We start from the raw sequence: 17,252 nt of genomic DNA, 5'->3' as shown, positions 1-17,252 counted from the left end.
CGTCGTCGTCGTCCGTCGTCGTCCGTCGTCGTCGTCGTCCGTCGTCGTTAGCTTTTAGAAAAATCTTCTCATCTGAAACTACTGGGCCAAATTAAACCAAACTTGGCCACAATCATAATTGGAGTATCTAGTTTAAAAAATGTGTGGCGTGACCCGGTCAACAAACCAAGATGGCCGCCACGGCTAAAAATAGAACATAGGGGTAAAATGCAGTTTTTGGCTTTTAACTCAAAAACCAAAGCATTTAGAGCAAATCTGACATGGGTTTAATTGTTTATCAGGTCAAGATCTATCTGCCCTGAAATTTTCAGACGAATCAGACAACCCTTTGTTGGGTTGCTGCCCCTGAATTGGTAATTTTAAGGAAATTTTGCTGTTTTTGGTTATTATCTTGAATATTATTATAGATAAAGATAAACTGTAAACAGCAATAATGTTCAGCAAAGTAAGATCTACGAATAAGTCAACATGACCAAAATGGTCAGTTGACCAGTTTAGGAGTTATTGCCCTTTATAGTCAATTTTTAACCATTATTCGTAAATTAAAGTAATCTTTTACAAAAATCTTCTTCTCTGAAACTACTGGGCCAAATTAATCCAAACTTGGCCACAATCATCTTTGGGGTATCTAGTTTAAAAAATGTGTGGCGTGACCTGGTCAACCAACCAAGATGGCCACCACAGCTAAAAATAGAACATAGGGGTAAAATTCAGTTTTTGGCTTATTTCTCAAAAACCAAAGCATTTTGAGGAAATCTGACGGAATAAAAATGTTAATCAGGCCAAGATCTATCTGCCCTGAAATTTTCAGATGAATCGGTCAATAGGTTGTTGGGTTGCTGCCCCTGAATTGGTAATTTTGAGGAAATTTTGCTGTTTTTGGTTATTATCTTGAATATTATTATAGATAGAGATAAACTGTAAACACCAATAATGTTCAGCAAAGTAAGATCTACAAATAATTCAACATGACCAAAATGGTCAGTTGACCCATTTAGGAGTTATTACCCTTTATAGTCAATTTTTAATTATTTTTCGTAAATTAAAGTAATCTTTTACAAAAAATCTTCTTCTCTGAAACTACTGGGCCAAGTTAATCCAAACTTGGCCACAATCATCTTTGGGGTATCTAGTTTAAAAAATGTGTGGCGTGACCTGGTCAACCAACCAAGATGGCCGCCACGGCTAAAAATAGAACATAGGGGTAAAATGCAGTTTTTGGCTTATAACTCAAAAACCAAAGCATTTTGAGGAAATCTGACATGGGATAAAAATGTTTATCAGGTCAAGATCTATCTGCCCTGAAATTTTCAGATGAATCTGTCAATAGGTTGTTGGGTTGCTGCCCCTGAATTGGTAATTTTGAGGAAATTTTGCTGTTTTTGGTTATTATCTTGAATATTATTATAGATAGAGATTAACTGTAAACATCAATAATGTTCAGCAAAGTTAGATTTACAAATAAATCAACATGACCAAAATGGTCAGTTGACCCCTTTAGGAGTTATTGCCCTTTATAGTCAATTTTTAACCATTTTTCGTAAATCTAAGTAATCTTTTACAAAAATCTCCACTGAAACTACTAGGCCACAATCATCTTTGGGGTATCTAGGTTGAAAAATGTGTCCGATGACCTGGCCATTCAACCAAGATGGCCGCCACGGCTAAAAATAGAACATAGGGGTAAAATGCAGTTTTGGGTTTATAACTATGAAACCAAAGCATTTAGAGCAAATCTGACAAGAAGTTAAATTGTTAATCAAGTCAATATCTATCTGTCCTTTTTCAGATGAATTGGACAACTGGTTGTTGGGTTGCTGCCCTCCAATTGGTAATTTTTAAAGAAATTTTGCTGTTTTTGGTTATATTGAATACTATTATAGATAGCGATAAACTGTAAACAGCAATAATGTTCAGCAAAGTAAGATCTACAAATAAGTCAACATGACCTAAATGGTCAATTGACCCCTTAAGGAGTTATTGCCCTTTATAGTCAATTTTTAACAATTTTCATTAATTTGGTAAATTTATGTAAATTTTTACCAAATATAGTTCTCTGTTACTAATGGGCAAAGTTCATTATAGATATAATTGTAAGAAGCAAAATCGTTCAGTAAAGTAAGAACTTCAAACACATCACCATCACCAAAATACAATTTTGTCATGAATCCATTTGTGTCCTTTGTTTAATATGAACATAGACCAAGGTGAGCGACACAGGCTCTTTAGAGTTTCTAGTTTGTTATTATCTTGAATATTATTATAGATAGAGATAAACTGTAAACATCAATAATGTTCAGCAAAGTAGGATTGACAAATAAGTCAACATAACCAAAATGGTCAATTGACCCCCTAAGGAGTAATTGTCCTTTATAGTCAATTTTTAACACTTTTCATAAAATTGGTAAATTTTTATTAACATTTTCCACTGAAACTACTGGGCCAAGTTCATTATAGATAGAGATAATTGTAAGCAGCAAGACAGTTTATTACAGTAAGATTTACAAACACATCACCATCACCAAAACACAATTTTGTCATGAATCCATCTGGGGCAATATGCGCAATTGTTATTCCATAGGCCGTAATGGTAACGTTTTCTTCTGTTGCTCAGCCCATATCGTAAACTTGTATATGTATGATGGCTTGTTTCGAAGCTGAGACATTTTTACATATGTGGTTAAATTTTCGGGGTACGAAGTGTGATTCATTTTTCCGTAATTTAGCAAACCCCGAGTATCCTTTTGCGATGTGGCTCCTCATGGTAAAAAATCCCAATTTTAACACAATAAGTTCTTTGAAATTTTAATACTTTGAACACATTTCATAGCTCCATGGTTTTTACACATTTATTCTGTGTTCCCTTATTTTCTAAATTAACACTAATGGTTCAGCTCAGTTATTTGTTTATCATAGAAATGTGTCAAATATCACTACACAGAGATTTTTTGTTTACACGTGACTTTTGTGTTCCTCATTTCAAGGCGCATTAGGGGTATTGTCCCATCTGCTTCCTTTGTTTAATATTCACATAAACCAAGGTGAGCGACACAGGCTCTTAAGAGCCTCTAGTTTTAATTTTAGGTTTTTAGTAGGGGGTTCAATATACCGCAGGGGGGTCAAAATAGTATGGCAAATTAAAATTTTTAAAATATTTCAAAATTATTTATACCCAGGAGCCCCCTTAATAGATTTGGCTCCCCAAAGGTTTTGTCTAGAGCATATTATTTATATAATGAGTTTTTTTCAAGATTAAAATATTTAATGTTTATGTTTCAGCAATCTATTACTATGATCAGTTGGAAGGAAACACAGCCTCGATATCTTGTAATGGAGAGAAGACAACTTACTATACTTACACTGATTTTGTTTCTCCTCCAGACCCTTACATCAAAATCATTGATGTTCGATACACATACAGAGATTGTAATCACACTGATATTCGTGGAGTGGCTGATCAGTGTGAAAATAAGACATCTTGTTCATTTCCAGTGACAAATGCCAATGTTGGAAGTTCTTGTGGGACTAATGGACAGGGAGGCTTATACTTTACCTATATTTGTATCAGTAAGTATAAAAATTTTAACTCGGTTTTCCAGAAGACAAATACAGTTATCAAAATGGTGACGTATGGCAGGTTGATATAGTTTCTTGAGAGAGAGTTGCATATACAGCCAAATGGATTAAATACATTTGAGGTAAGAGTCATCAGAGGTAGTGAGTTTATCATGGTGTAGCATTTTGATAGTTAACCTTGTGTTAAAATGCCTGTACCAAGTTAGGAATATGACAGTTCTTGTCCATTCGTTTTTGATGCGTTTTGTTATTTGATTTTGCCATGTGATTATGGACTTTCCTAATTGATTTTCCTCTGAGTTCAGTATTTTTGTGATTTTACTTTTTGCCACCCTGATAAGTAATGACAGAAAATGTATTGAGTATCCCAATCATTGAATGAACATGCAGTATTGAAAACTAAATTATGTGGGGAAAAAATGTGACAAAAATGGATAGTTTTTTTACAAAAATAAGAATCATTAAACATGAAAATTTTTGTGAAACGAACTAAACTGTTTCAGCTAGATGTATAGTTTTTTTTACCTATCTCCTTAGCCAATTTCCCTTGTGTGTAAGTGTAATATGCCAATCTGATTTTTATATAAACATAGTGGTTGACGAAGAAAAACAAGTGAAACTTATCTTGATACTCAAACATTAAATTTTGATTTTTGATTCATTCTTTTTCTTTTACTACAAGCTTCGACACTCTTGGGTTAATTGATGACCATTTTTCATTGAGGGGACTTTGAAATATACTTTGAGCTGATCCAGATACAAAAAAAAAGTTCAACTTATCAACGTTAGAAATGCCTTGACTTGATCATTCAATTTTTCAAATTCATCTATACTACACAATTTAGTTTCATTGAACAAAATACATTAAAAATATTTAACTTAAGTTATAATGCCATTACTTTTGTGACAAATGAATAATAAATTAAAAAAAAATCTGTAATTTTTTTTGGGGGAAAATCATTTTACTGACAAATAAGACAATAAGCATATTGCTGAAATTAGAAAAATAAAATTGGACGATATTATTTAGATAAAGAGAAATATGAGTATAATATTTTTATAACTATTGAAATTGCAGATTTTTCAACTTTTTAAGACAAGGCTATATGGTGTTGCTTTGACACATCTAATCTAGTTTTACTATAATTTCACACTAAGAAGTGAACTACAGTCTTGCCAGATCAGAACTATTATTTGTAAAAAACACAAAAGAGAATTACAAGATCTATATATATCATATATCATCAAATGACTGCTCATAGTTTTATTAACCGGATTTTATGACAAAAATGTCGGTTATTGATTTTGGGATGTACGGCGGGCGGCAACCAAATGTTGTCCGTGCATTTACACATGAACTGTTCAACCAAAGTTTCCCAAATTTTTATATGTTGTTACTGACAACAAAATGAAGGTCAAGTCCAATAATGACGATTTTGACTTTTACCGTTCAGGAGTTATGGTTCTTAGAAGATTGAAAAATGGCATTTCCAGTTGTGTCCATGCATTTACGCATGAACTGTTCAACCTAAATTTCCCAAATTTTAATATGTAGTTACTGATGACAAAATGGAGATCAAGTTCAATAATGAAGATTTTGACTTTTACCGTTCAGGAGTTATGGTTCTTGTAAGATTGAAAAATGACCATTCCAGTCGTGTCCTGGCATTTACTCATGAACTATTCAACCAAAGCTTTTCAAATTTTAATATGTTGTTACTGATGACAAAATGGAGGTCAAGTTCAATAATGTCGATTTTTACTTTTACCGTTTAAGAGTTATGGTCCTTGAAAGATACAAAAAATGGCATTTCCATTCATGTTGTTGCATTTACTCATGAACCATTCAACCTAAGCATTTTAAATTTTAATATATTGATACTGATGACAAAATTGAGGTCAAATTTGAAATTGATATTTTTCACTTTCACTGTTCATAAGTTATGGTTCTTGTGATATTGGCAGGACACAAATAAATGTTAATAAATCCAGTTTGCTGTCGTTGTGACAGCCTCTTGTTATAATTATTAATTGCACTGTTTTAAAAAATGATTGCACGAAATAAAAATTGATAGAATTCATTAATTAATTTGCCAACATGTTGTTTGTATCATGCTCTTGACAAAATAAAAATATCAGTAAAAGTATGCATTACAGACCTTTTTTGCAAGCTGCAGGTTGCCCAATATTGTCAGATTTTGAGCATTTACAGCAAATCTGAGACGTTATTAAAATATTTATCAGGTCTATATTTCCTGAAATTTTTAGACGCATCAGACAACCTGTTGTTGGGTTCTTCTTCTTCTTCTTCTTTCAGTACAGAGTCGGACTCTTCTTGAGTGTAAAAATGACTCTTGCTCGTTAAATCACGAGGCCTTCCCTCCTCACTTAATAAAAACTATTTACAAGAAAATTTACAAATAAAACTATGTACATCTGGGGTCAAAGGAGTTCTAGGTGTGTGAAGCTCCTGTCAAGGCCTCTGGCAGGATGGTAAGGTTGGCCTTGAACTCTTCTAGTGTAGCTGCTGTTGTGGCTTTTTCCGGTAGAGTGTTCCATTCCCTGGTTGATCTTGGGAAGAAGGAGTACCTGTATTGATCTTTTAGAGTGCACTGTTGGTGTATGCGGTGGCCTCCTCTGGTCCTTGAATCTCCGGGTTTGTAATAATTAGAGGGGTCAATATCCACCAATCTATTGCGGATCTTGTATGCCATGGTGAGTCGGTCTTTGCAGCGGCGATCTTTAAGAGGCTCCCATTTTAGTCTATCCATTAGGGAGCTGACACAACCTGGGGATACGTCTTGGTATTCATTGTACACGAACCTAGCTGCCCTTCTCTGTACTTGTTCTAGTTCTTTTTCAAGATTATGTTGATAAGGGTCCCATACAGTGGATGCATATTCCAGGGTTGGTCTGACCATGGTGATGTAGGCGTTGGCTTTGACTTCTGGTTTACACCGTCCTAGGTTCCTTCTCAGAAAGCCTAGTGTCCTTGATGCTTTGCCTACTGTCTGGTTGATATGTGTCTTCCACTGTAGGTCATGGTTTATGGTGACTCCCAGGTATTTCCCATGCTCGACTGCATCTAGTGTGTGACCATGTAGTTGGTAGTTCCTTATCAGTGGGTTTCTTTTGTTGGTAATCCGTATCACGATGCACTTCTCAGGATGGAAATTCATCTGCCATCGTGATTCCCACTCTTGGAGTTTGTTAAGATCGTCTATCCTTCACATTCTTTATTTTCCTATAAACTAGGCAATCGTCTGCAAACAACCTTGCCTCAGAAGATGTTGATTGTGGCAGGTCATTAATGTAAGCCAGAAATAATAGGGGTCCGATGACTGTTCCCTGAGGCACCCCTGAGATGACATCTAGGGGGCCAGACTTATGCCCTTCAAGCAATACAGCTTGTGTTCTCTTGCTTAGGAAGTCTTGTATCCATTTGAGTGTTACTCCACGTATTCCGTAATAGTCCATTTTTTGGAGGAGTCTCTTGTGGGGCACTTTGTCAAAGGCTTTGGAGAAATCAAGCAGAATGATGTCTGTCTGTTCTCTTTGGTCTAAATGCTTGCCAATTTCGTCTAGTGTTATCAGGAGTTGTGTTTCACAAGATCTTTTGGATCTGAAACCATGTTGATGGTCACAAAGGATCTGGTGGCGGTCAAAGTGATCCATGATGGTGCTGTGAACAATATGTTCCAATAGTTTGCAGCAGATTGAAGTCAATGAGACTGGCCGATAATTAGAAGCTTTGTGTTTTTCTCCTTTTTTGAAGACTGGGACAATGTTGGCAGCTCGCCAGTCGTCAGGAATAATTCCAGTGTCCAAAGATTTCTGGTAAATTATGGTCAGATATGGTGATATATGTGTTCAGCTGCTTCTTTGAGTATATAGGCTGGAATTTCATCAGGCCCAGTGGCTTTGAATGGTTTTAGTCCACGGAGTAGCTTGTAAACTCCCGCCTGGCTGCAACTGAATTTGTAATTTTAAGGAAATTTTGCAGTTTTAGGACATAAAATAAAATAAAATATTAAGTTATTATCAGTCAGAGATATGACATAAACAAGTCAGAATAAAATGAATTCAAGTCAGAAAGTGTTTTGAAATTCTGACATGAACGTACGCATATAAACTTATGTAAAATCGAAAAAAGGAGAGTATACCATAGGTTTTTGGGGACTTGAATGGTTTCTTTGAAAATTTTGTAAATAATTTATTTATATTTTGTTTCGTTGTTGATTTATTACATCTATGTTACAGAGGATGGAGCTTGGACATCTTGGTCAGATTGGGGTGGTTGTGACAGATCATGTGATGGTGGTATTCAGATTCGTACCAGAACTTGTACCAATCCATCTCCAAATGATCATAGTAAAAACCAAATCTGCAAGGACAACAGAGAATATCAATCACAAGAATGTAATACCAACAGTTGTACATGTAAGTTAGATGACAGGGAATCTAAATATAGATTTTACCACGGCAACAAGTGTGAAATAGTATTTTTCACATAAAAACTTGAATTTTCAAATTTGACTGTATTGTGTGAGGTTTGTTGGTGGAATCTATAATAGATTTATCTCTCTTTTACAATGACCTGCAACAAATGTGTTCATTTGATAAGTTTATTATTTATTTTAACCTGTCAGATAAAGTATAAATCAGCTAAGTTAGTTTAGTGAAACTTCAACTCTGACTGATTCTGTTTTGAGAGTAGCTGTTTTGTGTCATGGATTGATCATGTATTGACCTTAGAATAGATTTAAGGTTATTTGAAATATATATACTGGATTTAAAGCATCAATGATTTTTCATAAATATTTGAAATAAGTAGTATGTGTTTCAGTTTCTGTATTTTTGTAAAGAACCTGTTTGAGTGAGTCCATTATATAGAGCTTCAATCATTTTAATAGTTCCTGTCAATTCAGAAAATAAACTCATCATAGATACCAGGACTAAATTTAGTATATACGCCAGAAATTATTATGAAAAAAGCAACAGGATTATAATCTCAATAATTTAAACTCACATTTCAGTCTAAAATGACAAAATCGCAATAATTTCTGAATTTACAGATGGTAATAATGTATAATTGCTAATATGATTACAGATACAGGGAGCACCTGTAAAAATGACAACTGGCAACCAGTATGCACAAGTTTTGATACTAATGGATCCCTTGAGATTACTCAAGGTACATGGAGCTATGGATGTGAATGGTCCTATAATCATGCTAATCCTTGGATGAATCTTAAGACTACTGTCTCAGGTTACTGTGACAATAATTGGAAATGTGAAGTTCCAATTTTAGAGAGTAGCTTAGCCACCTGCTACACAAACACATCTTCCACAACAGAGTTTGAGTACACTGATACATATGTGTGCCATGATAAAGGCTGGTACACTTGTACTAAACTGTTGCCGTCATACAAGCCTGAGCAGTATTATTCTATCTGTGGAGCATTGTATTGGGGCTATACCTGTCACAGTAAGTTTTTACAAGACATTAGGAATTGATCAATCTATAGAATATATTATATAGTATTTTTTGGAGTATCACAGATTTTCAAACTTTGCTTGTTTTTGAAGCCCTTACAGTGACCTATAGTTGGGAATTTCTGGGTCATTTGGTCTCTTATGATTAGTTGTCTCATTTACAATCATTCCACATTTTCTTATTTTATTTTGTATACTTCTAAATGTTGTTTATATCAATTCAGAAGGAAAATAAATCTATTTAAGTTGAGAAAAAAAACTGCATTCAAGTTGTTTTTTCCCATGCAAAGTATTATGGACCAATTATTGGAAACATATTTCTATTTACATGACTGTTATCTTTAAAACATTTTGTGTAGTACCATTTTCATCATCAAATAAACCAAATACCAAAAACAAGCCCTTTTCTTGGCAGGCCTATACATTTATACATCTATGGTCAAGTTTCACTCTATTTCATTTTGTAGTACCTCAGTGGGCTCAATGGAGTGAATGGTCGTCCTGTTCAGTTACATGTGGAAGAGGCGATCAATCCAGGACAAGGACATGTAAGAATGAAGTAACAACAGATGATGGATATTTCCAGACATGTGCCCAGGAGAATTCAGAACTACAGAGTAGTGAAGATAGAGACTGTATCATGGATGGTACACAACCTTTTTGTACATGTAGGTTTACAGTTAATAATTTGAAACTAACAATGAAGCTAGTAGTACATTGTGATTGTAAAAGGGACAAGATGATATTTAAGATATTCAAGATCTACAAGCTTAGTAGGAATGATTCGCCTCTGTTAGTAAAATTCTTTATATAAGGATGACTGACATATACTAAAACATGACATTTTTTACATATAAAAGATTATTAGTTAAATTAAAAGAGCTTGAAGGGTCTTGAAATTAGTAAAGGGTTGTTAAAAGCAGAGGATAATGGAAATTTTCCACCAGTAGTAAAAAGACTTTTTCATTATTTTCTCTTAATTAATTTTTGTTTGTTTAATCCAACACTTTTGACAAAGGGGTTTAGGAGAACATATTTATCTAGGAGAGCAGATAGAGTTTGATAGTATATTTGATCATAACCAACCCGCTATACAATTTTGTCAGTAAACTGAAAGACTTCCTGAATCTCATCATGAATGTTTTGTATAATATAAGTGCAGCCAAACCATCTCCCCATTCAACATTTCCTTTACAAATGTGCATGCTTGGTATGGTAACCTTTTTAATTGGATTATATATTTTGGTAGATTGTGAAGAGAACACCTTTAATTACCAGGATGTATCAACTTTGTCTCCTGTCGCTGATACAATGCCAGGTAATCTATGTTGAGGAAATATATCAAGCAGGCATTTTTTGTTCATTATACTAGGAAATGCTGTGTAAAATAAATTATGTTCACACACTAAAATGTCACTGTAAAAATTTTAGTTTGCAATTATTGGTTTCCGAAATTATACATGCTATTAGAGTTGATAATAGTTATCAAAGGTACCAGGATTATAATTTAGTACGCCAGACATGAGTTTGATCTACATAAGACTCATCATTGACGCTTATATCAAAATATTTATAAAGTCAAACAAGTATGAAGTTGAAGAGCATTGAGGGTCCAAATTTCCAATTAATTCAAATTTGTACGTATTTTGTTGATACAGTATTTTTTGTCACACAAGTATTAGAACAAACAGTTTTGCAAGAGTACTGAACACACACAATTTTATTAAATTTCTATGTGATAGATAGGCAATTTAGCAATTTGTAAGAGATACTCAATTTATTGATTTTAAATTCATTGTTTCTGATATAAGGATCAAAGGGCAAACTGTTTCTATTAAATTTGTATTTAATTTATTGGTATTTATGCAATTAAGATTATCTTAATTAGTTCTGAGCAAGTGATATGTATTTTAGTGAACTCTGTTTTCATCTAATATTTTAAATTTGAAACTACAGATTTTGTTTTGATTAGATGTGCCTGTTCAGTTTTTACAAGTTAATTATTTTACTGATTCCAGATTCCAGATTCAAGTTTCAAGAGTTCTGTTTCAATAAGTTTTTTGTTAAGGCCTAAATTAAAATATTGTTTGTTTGCCCTTTTCCGACCCTATGTTTTGAAACAGGGTAGGTAGGTAGGTAAAATATTTTATTTTTGTCCCCCAAAAAATAACTCGGCTCGGTATATTATTTGTCATGGGTAGGCAGGTAGGTATAATATTTTATTTTATAGATTCAAACTCTGCATAATGTCATTTGTGTCCGTTTTTTTTGCAAATAAGTTTTCTGGGACTATTAGTTTAAAAAAAAATATCACGTAGAATGTGAAGATAATTCATATGCACAGTACTATTTTGTTTTAAAATATCAAAATATAGAGCTGTGCCGCATATCTTCAACGTTTATATGCCTGGAAGTTTGAAGAGTTTGAACTTGCACTTATATTCTGTACTACGTACCTTGTATGCTTACCTTAAGATTTTCTGTAAAAGATGACTTTGTACTGATAAGATATGTCTGGACAGACATACATAACTAGTAGAAAAAGTCCCTAGAGTGTTAAAAAACATCGTGTGTGCCTTTGTTTCCAATAAAAATGCTACAAGACTTAAACTCTGACAATTGTCACGTATTTTACATCGCATTTATAAATGATCTGTATGGACAACTTGGCTATTTTACTGCCCGATATTCTCCACTTTACAGGGTTTTGTCTCTTTGATTCAAATCAGAAATAAATAATATAGTGGCATCGTTAACATAATCATCCTGATCTGCGGATCACAAAAGGCCATCCCTACAAAGAATACAAACGTGTCCGTTCACAAATTAGTTTGTATACACGTTGATAATTTTGTATCAAGCGAACTTATTTGTAAATGAACCCTGCTCTTTAAGTATAAAGGTACAGAGTAGCGTAGGTCATATCATGATTTCAGGAAGCGTTCACATGCTGAACATCGATTTCAAACAAATGCTTTGAAACTTCAAATGCAAGAGTTCATGTCAAACGCTCAGGTGATACCAAACGGACTGGACCTTATACGTTAAAGATAAAACCCGAGAATTCCGGATAAAATAGTTTTGAGCGGGAAATACAAATATAAGATTTTTGGTAGGAACGAAAAAATAGAATAAAATAAAATCTTGCTGGTAAATACAAATAAAAGATTTTCAGGCGCAACGAATTTATAGGGTCGGTCGGTAAAGGGCAAACAATCAATATTTTAATTTAAGCCTAACACAGATCTTTCTGTGCTTTGATAGAACTAAGAATAGATATCTGAAAATATTTTTTTTATATAGGAAATGCACTCCTTCTGGAAAGTGACATCCACATTATCACTTGCTGTGGTTTGATAAAAGACTGGACGATCTACCCAGTCAATACTGGTACCCTGAAATTCATTGTATGGAGACCAGTAGAATGGAGTAGAGAGAAGTGGAACCAAGCAGGAGTATATGATTACAAAGATTTGAGAAAAGTTGTTGGTATAAACACAGTAGAAATTACAGGTAAATGTGGCTAATAGTTTTGTATCACTAGATTGTTTCTTTTGATATTACCTCACTATTAGTTCTCAATTAAAGTCTGTAATTTTACTGATTTCAAATCATTTTTAATTTGCTTAATATTTATTTCTCTACCATTACTATACCATTATGTCTTCAAATAAATTTTGACTTTTATTCCAGTAACTGTAGAAAATAGCGCATGGCTCTGGACAACTTTTACTCATAGAATTTTGACTAACAAGAGAAAGCTGAGATTTAGGGCACCACACACTGATTATAAAAAATCCTTGTTTTCAAAATTCCATTAGGGAACATACTTTATATAATTGTTTAAATAAACCAATTTTTCAAGATGTTTCAGCCAATGGCCTTCTTCAGTTCTTTATTTTTTCTCTCAACTACATGGCTGACATTACATTTATTATTTATAAAAAAATCAACAAAGGGATAAAATACTGCTAAGAGTTGGAAAATACCAATTCTTCCAGTTGAACTTTAAAAATTAGCAACTTTTGAACAGGAATTTTATCTTCTCATTTTTTAGGTGCTGATTTGAACAAAGTGTTTACATACACACCTCCTGTAGAAGAGCGTATTGCTGTTGTAGCTGGGGATCGCATAGGAATGTATGTATTAAATAAACAGTCCTGATTGGTGGAGACTTGCATAAAAAAAGAGCCAAAAGATACTAAAGGGAATTTCAAACTCATAAGTTGAAAATATACTGACATCGCCATAGCTAAAGCAAAAAGACCAGCAGACAAAAAACACTACATAAAAAACTAGAGACTGACAACAAGAACCCTATCTTACTATCAGGAATCTGCTCCACATGTAGCACCTATGGTGTAGCTCATGTAAATACAAACTCATTGATCAGTCTAATTCTTTAGGTGCCATTTGAGGAAAAGGGGATGACTATTTTAGTCAAACGTATCTGTTGTCTTCTATCATCTGCTTAAAGCAGTTGCAGTGTTTTTCCTGCTGTCATGCCAGTGGTTCCCCATCCATCCTTTAGTCCCAACAAATATTTAACACATTTGCCAAAGTACTATTGCACAAAATGAATTCTCATCTGACTCAATATTGTACAATTTGCAATAGTCGAAAAATACATTGATTTTTTTCTGCACAGTCCCAATGAATTGTTATTATATTTTTTGTAAATGATATGTCTTGTAACTTTATTTGACAGTTTTGATGATGGAGGAAACATTATTGGACTAGATTCCTGTGATTCCTCTTTTAATCCTTCTACTGATGATAATATAGACTATCGTATAAACTATTGTCCAGATATGACATATAAAACAACCATTGAAGATCCCATGGATGGTGATATTGTAGAATGGTCAGGAACACCAGTCTCAGATACTATTTATGCTATTGAATTTACCACTACTACAAGTAATTAGTTTAATAATATTTTTATGCACCATTTATGGGCATTAAGTTTTCTGGTCTGTTTGTTCGTCTGTCCGTCTGTTCATCCATCTGTCCTGCTTCAGGTTAAAGTTTTTGGTCAAGGTAGTTTTTGATGAAATGGAAGTCCAATCGACTTGAAACTTAGTACACATGTTCCCAAATGATATGATCTTTCTATTTTTAATGCCAAATAAGAGAGATTTCCCCATTTTCACGGTCCACTGAACCTAGAAAATGATAGTGCGGATGGAAACACATTCTTGTTTTATGTTCATTTCCACATGTACAGTTAGATTACTAATTTATACAATATTTGTGCAATCAATACTCAATTTTTTAAATGAATATCACACTTATAAATCAGTTAACTAAAACAACATTTTATTCTCAATTTTTGCAGAAGAAACAACAACTTGGAATAATATTTTTGAAATGTCAGAAAAAGAAAAACAACTTACTTTGGATTCATTATTATTTGTTGAAAACCAATTTTCATTGATTCTGTTGGAATGGGGAAACAAAGAATTTGAATGTTCAAAGAAGTTTAAATATTCTAAAGGAACATTTAAACATTTAGAACATGCTGACTTTAAGGGGTACTTAATTAAGCTGTCAAATTCATGGTCACTGTTTTGACTAAAATTCTTGTATTTGATAAGTAACAATGTAAAACATATACGGTATTCAAATCATAAAAAGTATGAAATAAGCAATTAACATGGCATAGCAGTGTCGAGAATATGTAGCTTTGGTTTGTGTGTTTTTTAGTCTAGGCACCATCTAATTAATTAATGAGTTGGCTTCCGAATACTTCCGATAACCATCAAAAACATAAATAAAGATATAAATAGGTAAAAGGAACTTGTGTTATTGGATTATTCTAGGTCTGTTTAATTTTACATTATGGATTAAAAACATATGTTAATCATCGTTTTTATCTGTATAAGAATGGTTTTTGTGATTTACATTTGTTTCACTTTCAATGTTGACATACCTTGCCTATAAATAACTATACACCCACAATTCATGTGCTATCCATCACTAGCTAAGGGGTTAAATTGAAGTTTACAGTTATACAGATTTAAAGAGGTGGAATTATTCACTTGCAAGTAAATAATACATTATCAATGTTTCTTCGCTTATTTTGACAGAATTAGACCACATACTGGCTACTAACAGCGAATTATTATTTCACTACTTTACTTTCATTAATGATTGAACCAAAAATATTATATTTTGAGTTTTTTATATATCTCTTAGCTAGTGCCTCTTTAAGCAAAACCATGAAATCAACTTAGTTAGTTTTTAATAATGCAGGATCAAGCATATCAGTGGAGGATCCAGATTTTTTTTCATAATGGGAGCCCACTGACTGCCTATTAGGGGGCCCTTTCCAGTCATGCTTCAGTGATTCCGTATATAAACAACCAATTTTTTTCCCTAAAAAACATCTAAATCTGCCTCTGCATGTATATTTGTAACATTGTATCTTGTTGCACTCTGTAAATGTTTAAAAGTGGTTCGCTAATATGTAATTTAGTTATCAGACTAAACCATGAAAACATTTTCAGACACGGAACCAGATTTTGTGATGAGTGAGCTCAGTGTTAGAGTAGAGGATCACAGGGCTATAGATATGTTTGTTATGAACTTCTACTTCAATGACTCAGACTACAGTGATAGATTCCTGGATATTCAGCCAGAGTATGATTCTGATGACTATTTTTATCTTGATACACAAGCAGGTAACTATGTAGTTTGTCGCAGTTGTAAATACTGTACTAATTCATCTTTACCTTTACACTCTAAAACAGGTCTGCAGTAATGCTTTGTAGAACACTTGTATATAATGATTGATGTGATAATTTTGTCCATATATTGCAATCCACTAAAATCAACAAATATGCAGGTATGTTACAGTTGCTAATACATGTACTGTACTAATAAAATTGAGAATGAAAATGGGATATGTGCCAAAGAGACACCAACCGGACCATAGAGCAGACACCAGCAGAAGGTCACCAACAGGTCTTCAATGCAACAAATATATTCAGTTCAGTGATATTTATAATGAACGCCATACTAAACTCCAAATTGTACACAAGAAACTAAAAGTTAAAATAATACAAGACTAACAAAGGCCAGAGGCTCCTGACTTGGGACAGGCGCAAAAATGTGGCAGGGTTAAACATGTTTGTGAGATCTGAAACCTCCCCCAATACCTCTAGCCAATGCAGAAAAGTAAGCATGCTTTGAATAAAACTTTTATATAGTGATTGATGTGAAAATTTTATCAGTAAATTGCAATCCATCAAAATAACGTACATAAAATTCCTCATAACCCAGTACTGGATTTCAGTGAAAAAATTGTATGTGAGTTTCAAATGTTTACCTTATTACAGTTGAATTTCAATACAACATTTGATTGATTGATTTGATTCGATATGTTAAAAAAACATAAATTGTATCAATATTGTTAACTGCTGCTCTAGATTAAGGATTTTTTTTACAACATTAGTTCAATTTTTTTCTGCAATGTTAAAAGAAAAAGACCAATGAGAGAAAAATTGTCTGTTTACTAACATTTCCTATACTAGTCTAAAAAACTAATATAGTTGTAATGTCTAAATTTTGTTCTCTATAAAAAAAGAAATTCTAATGGTGGTAAATAACTTTGAACTGCAGATTCTATCCATGTAAAAGCCACATTGCCTCATACCGTTGGAACACATGAGGTGGAACATACATATGTTGTTTGGGCTGAGGATTCCTGCTACAACAGGGTAACAGGAACTGTTACTATAACAACATATAATGTGGTAAGTTACCATAGATACATAGGAAGAGAACTGTTTATATTACAAGTTCACTGCTTTACAGAATAGGCATACTGGCTTCATATCGTATTGTATGCTTTAGATGTAATAAATCTAGATGTAAAACAAACAACAAATAATCAAATAACCGATTAATGGCATTTGGGCCAATGTTATGCACTCAATGAAAAATGAAATTATTAATAAAATGATGCTTATATTGAACATCCATTTGCAAATACTACATACAAACACCTTCCTATGATATTGGCAATCATACCACATCTTCTTTTTTATACTTCCTATGATACTTTTAATTGATATGCATACAGAATAACCAAACTCATCAAAAGTGGAACATGAAATCTTATTTCTTAGTATCTAACATTTTATGTCATTCTCTTTCTCCAATTTTAGAATCTTAAT

The 17,252-nt window shown here is 33.2% G+C and overlaps 1 protein-coding gene across 1 annotated transcript in view; it reads left to right on the top strand.

Moving 5' to 3' along the window:
• Positions 1–17,252, top strand: part of LOC134690111 (uncharacterized) — a 51,074-nt gene that overhangs the window by 29,320 nt on the left and 4,502 nt on the right. The window contains exons 19-28 of the mRNA XM_063550082.1: positions 3,280–3,567; positions 7,837–8,016; positions 8,687–9,064; positions 9,540–9,740; positions 10,322–10,390; positions 12,376–12,585; positions 13,130–13,211; positions 13,781–13,992; positions 15,582–15,755; positions 16,696–16,829. Coding sequence (XP_063406152.1) covers positions 3,280–3,567; positions 7,837–8,016; positions 8,687–9,064; positions 9,540–9,740; positions 10,322–10,390; positions 12,376–12,585; positions 13,130–13,211; positions 13,781–13,992; positions 15,582–15,755; positions 16,696–16,829 — 1,928 coding nt within the window. The remainder of the gene's footprint in view (positions 1–3,279; positions 3,568–7,836; positions 8,017–8,686; positions 9,065–9,539; positions 9,741–10,321; positions 10,391–12,375; positions 12,586–13,129; positions 13,212–13,780; positions 13,993–15,581; positions 15,756–16,695; positions 16,830–17,252) is intronic.

The sequence above is a fragment of the Mytilus trossulus genome, chromosome 11 (assembly GCF_036588685.1).
Source record: "Mytilus trossulus isolate FHL-02 chromosome 11, PNRI_Mtr1.1.1.hap1, whole genome shotgun sequence".
NCBI classification, from domain to species: Eukaryota; Metazoa; Mollusca; class Bivalvia; order Mytilida; family Mytilidae; genus Mytilus; species Mytilus trossulus.
Note: the sequence above shows the minus strand (reverse complement) of the source record. Positions and strands in the feature narration are given on the sequence as shown.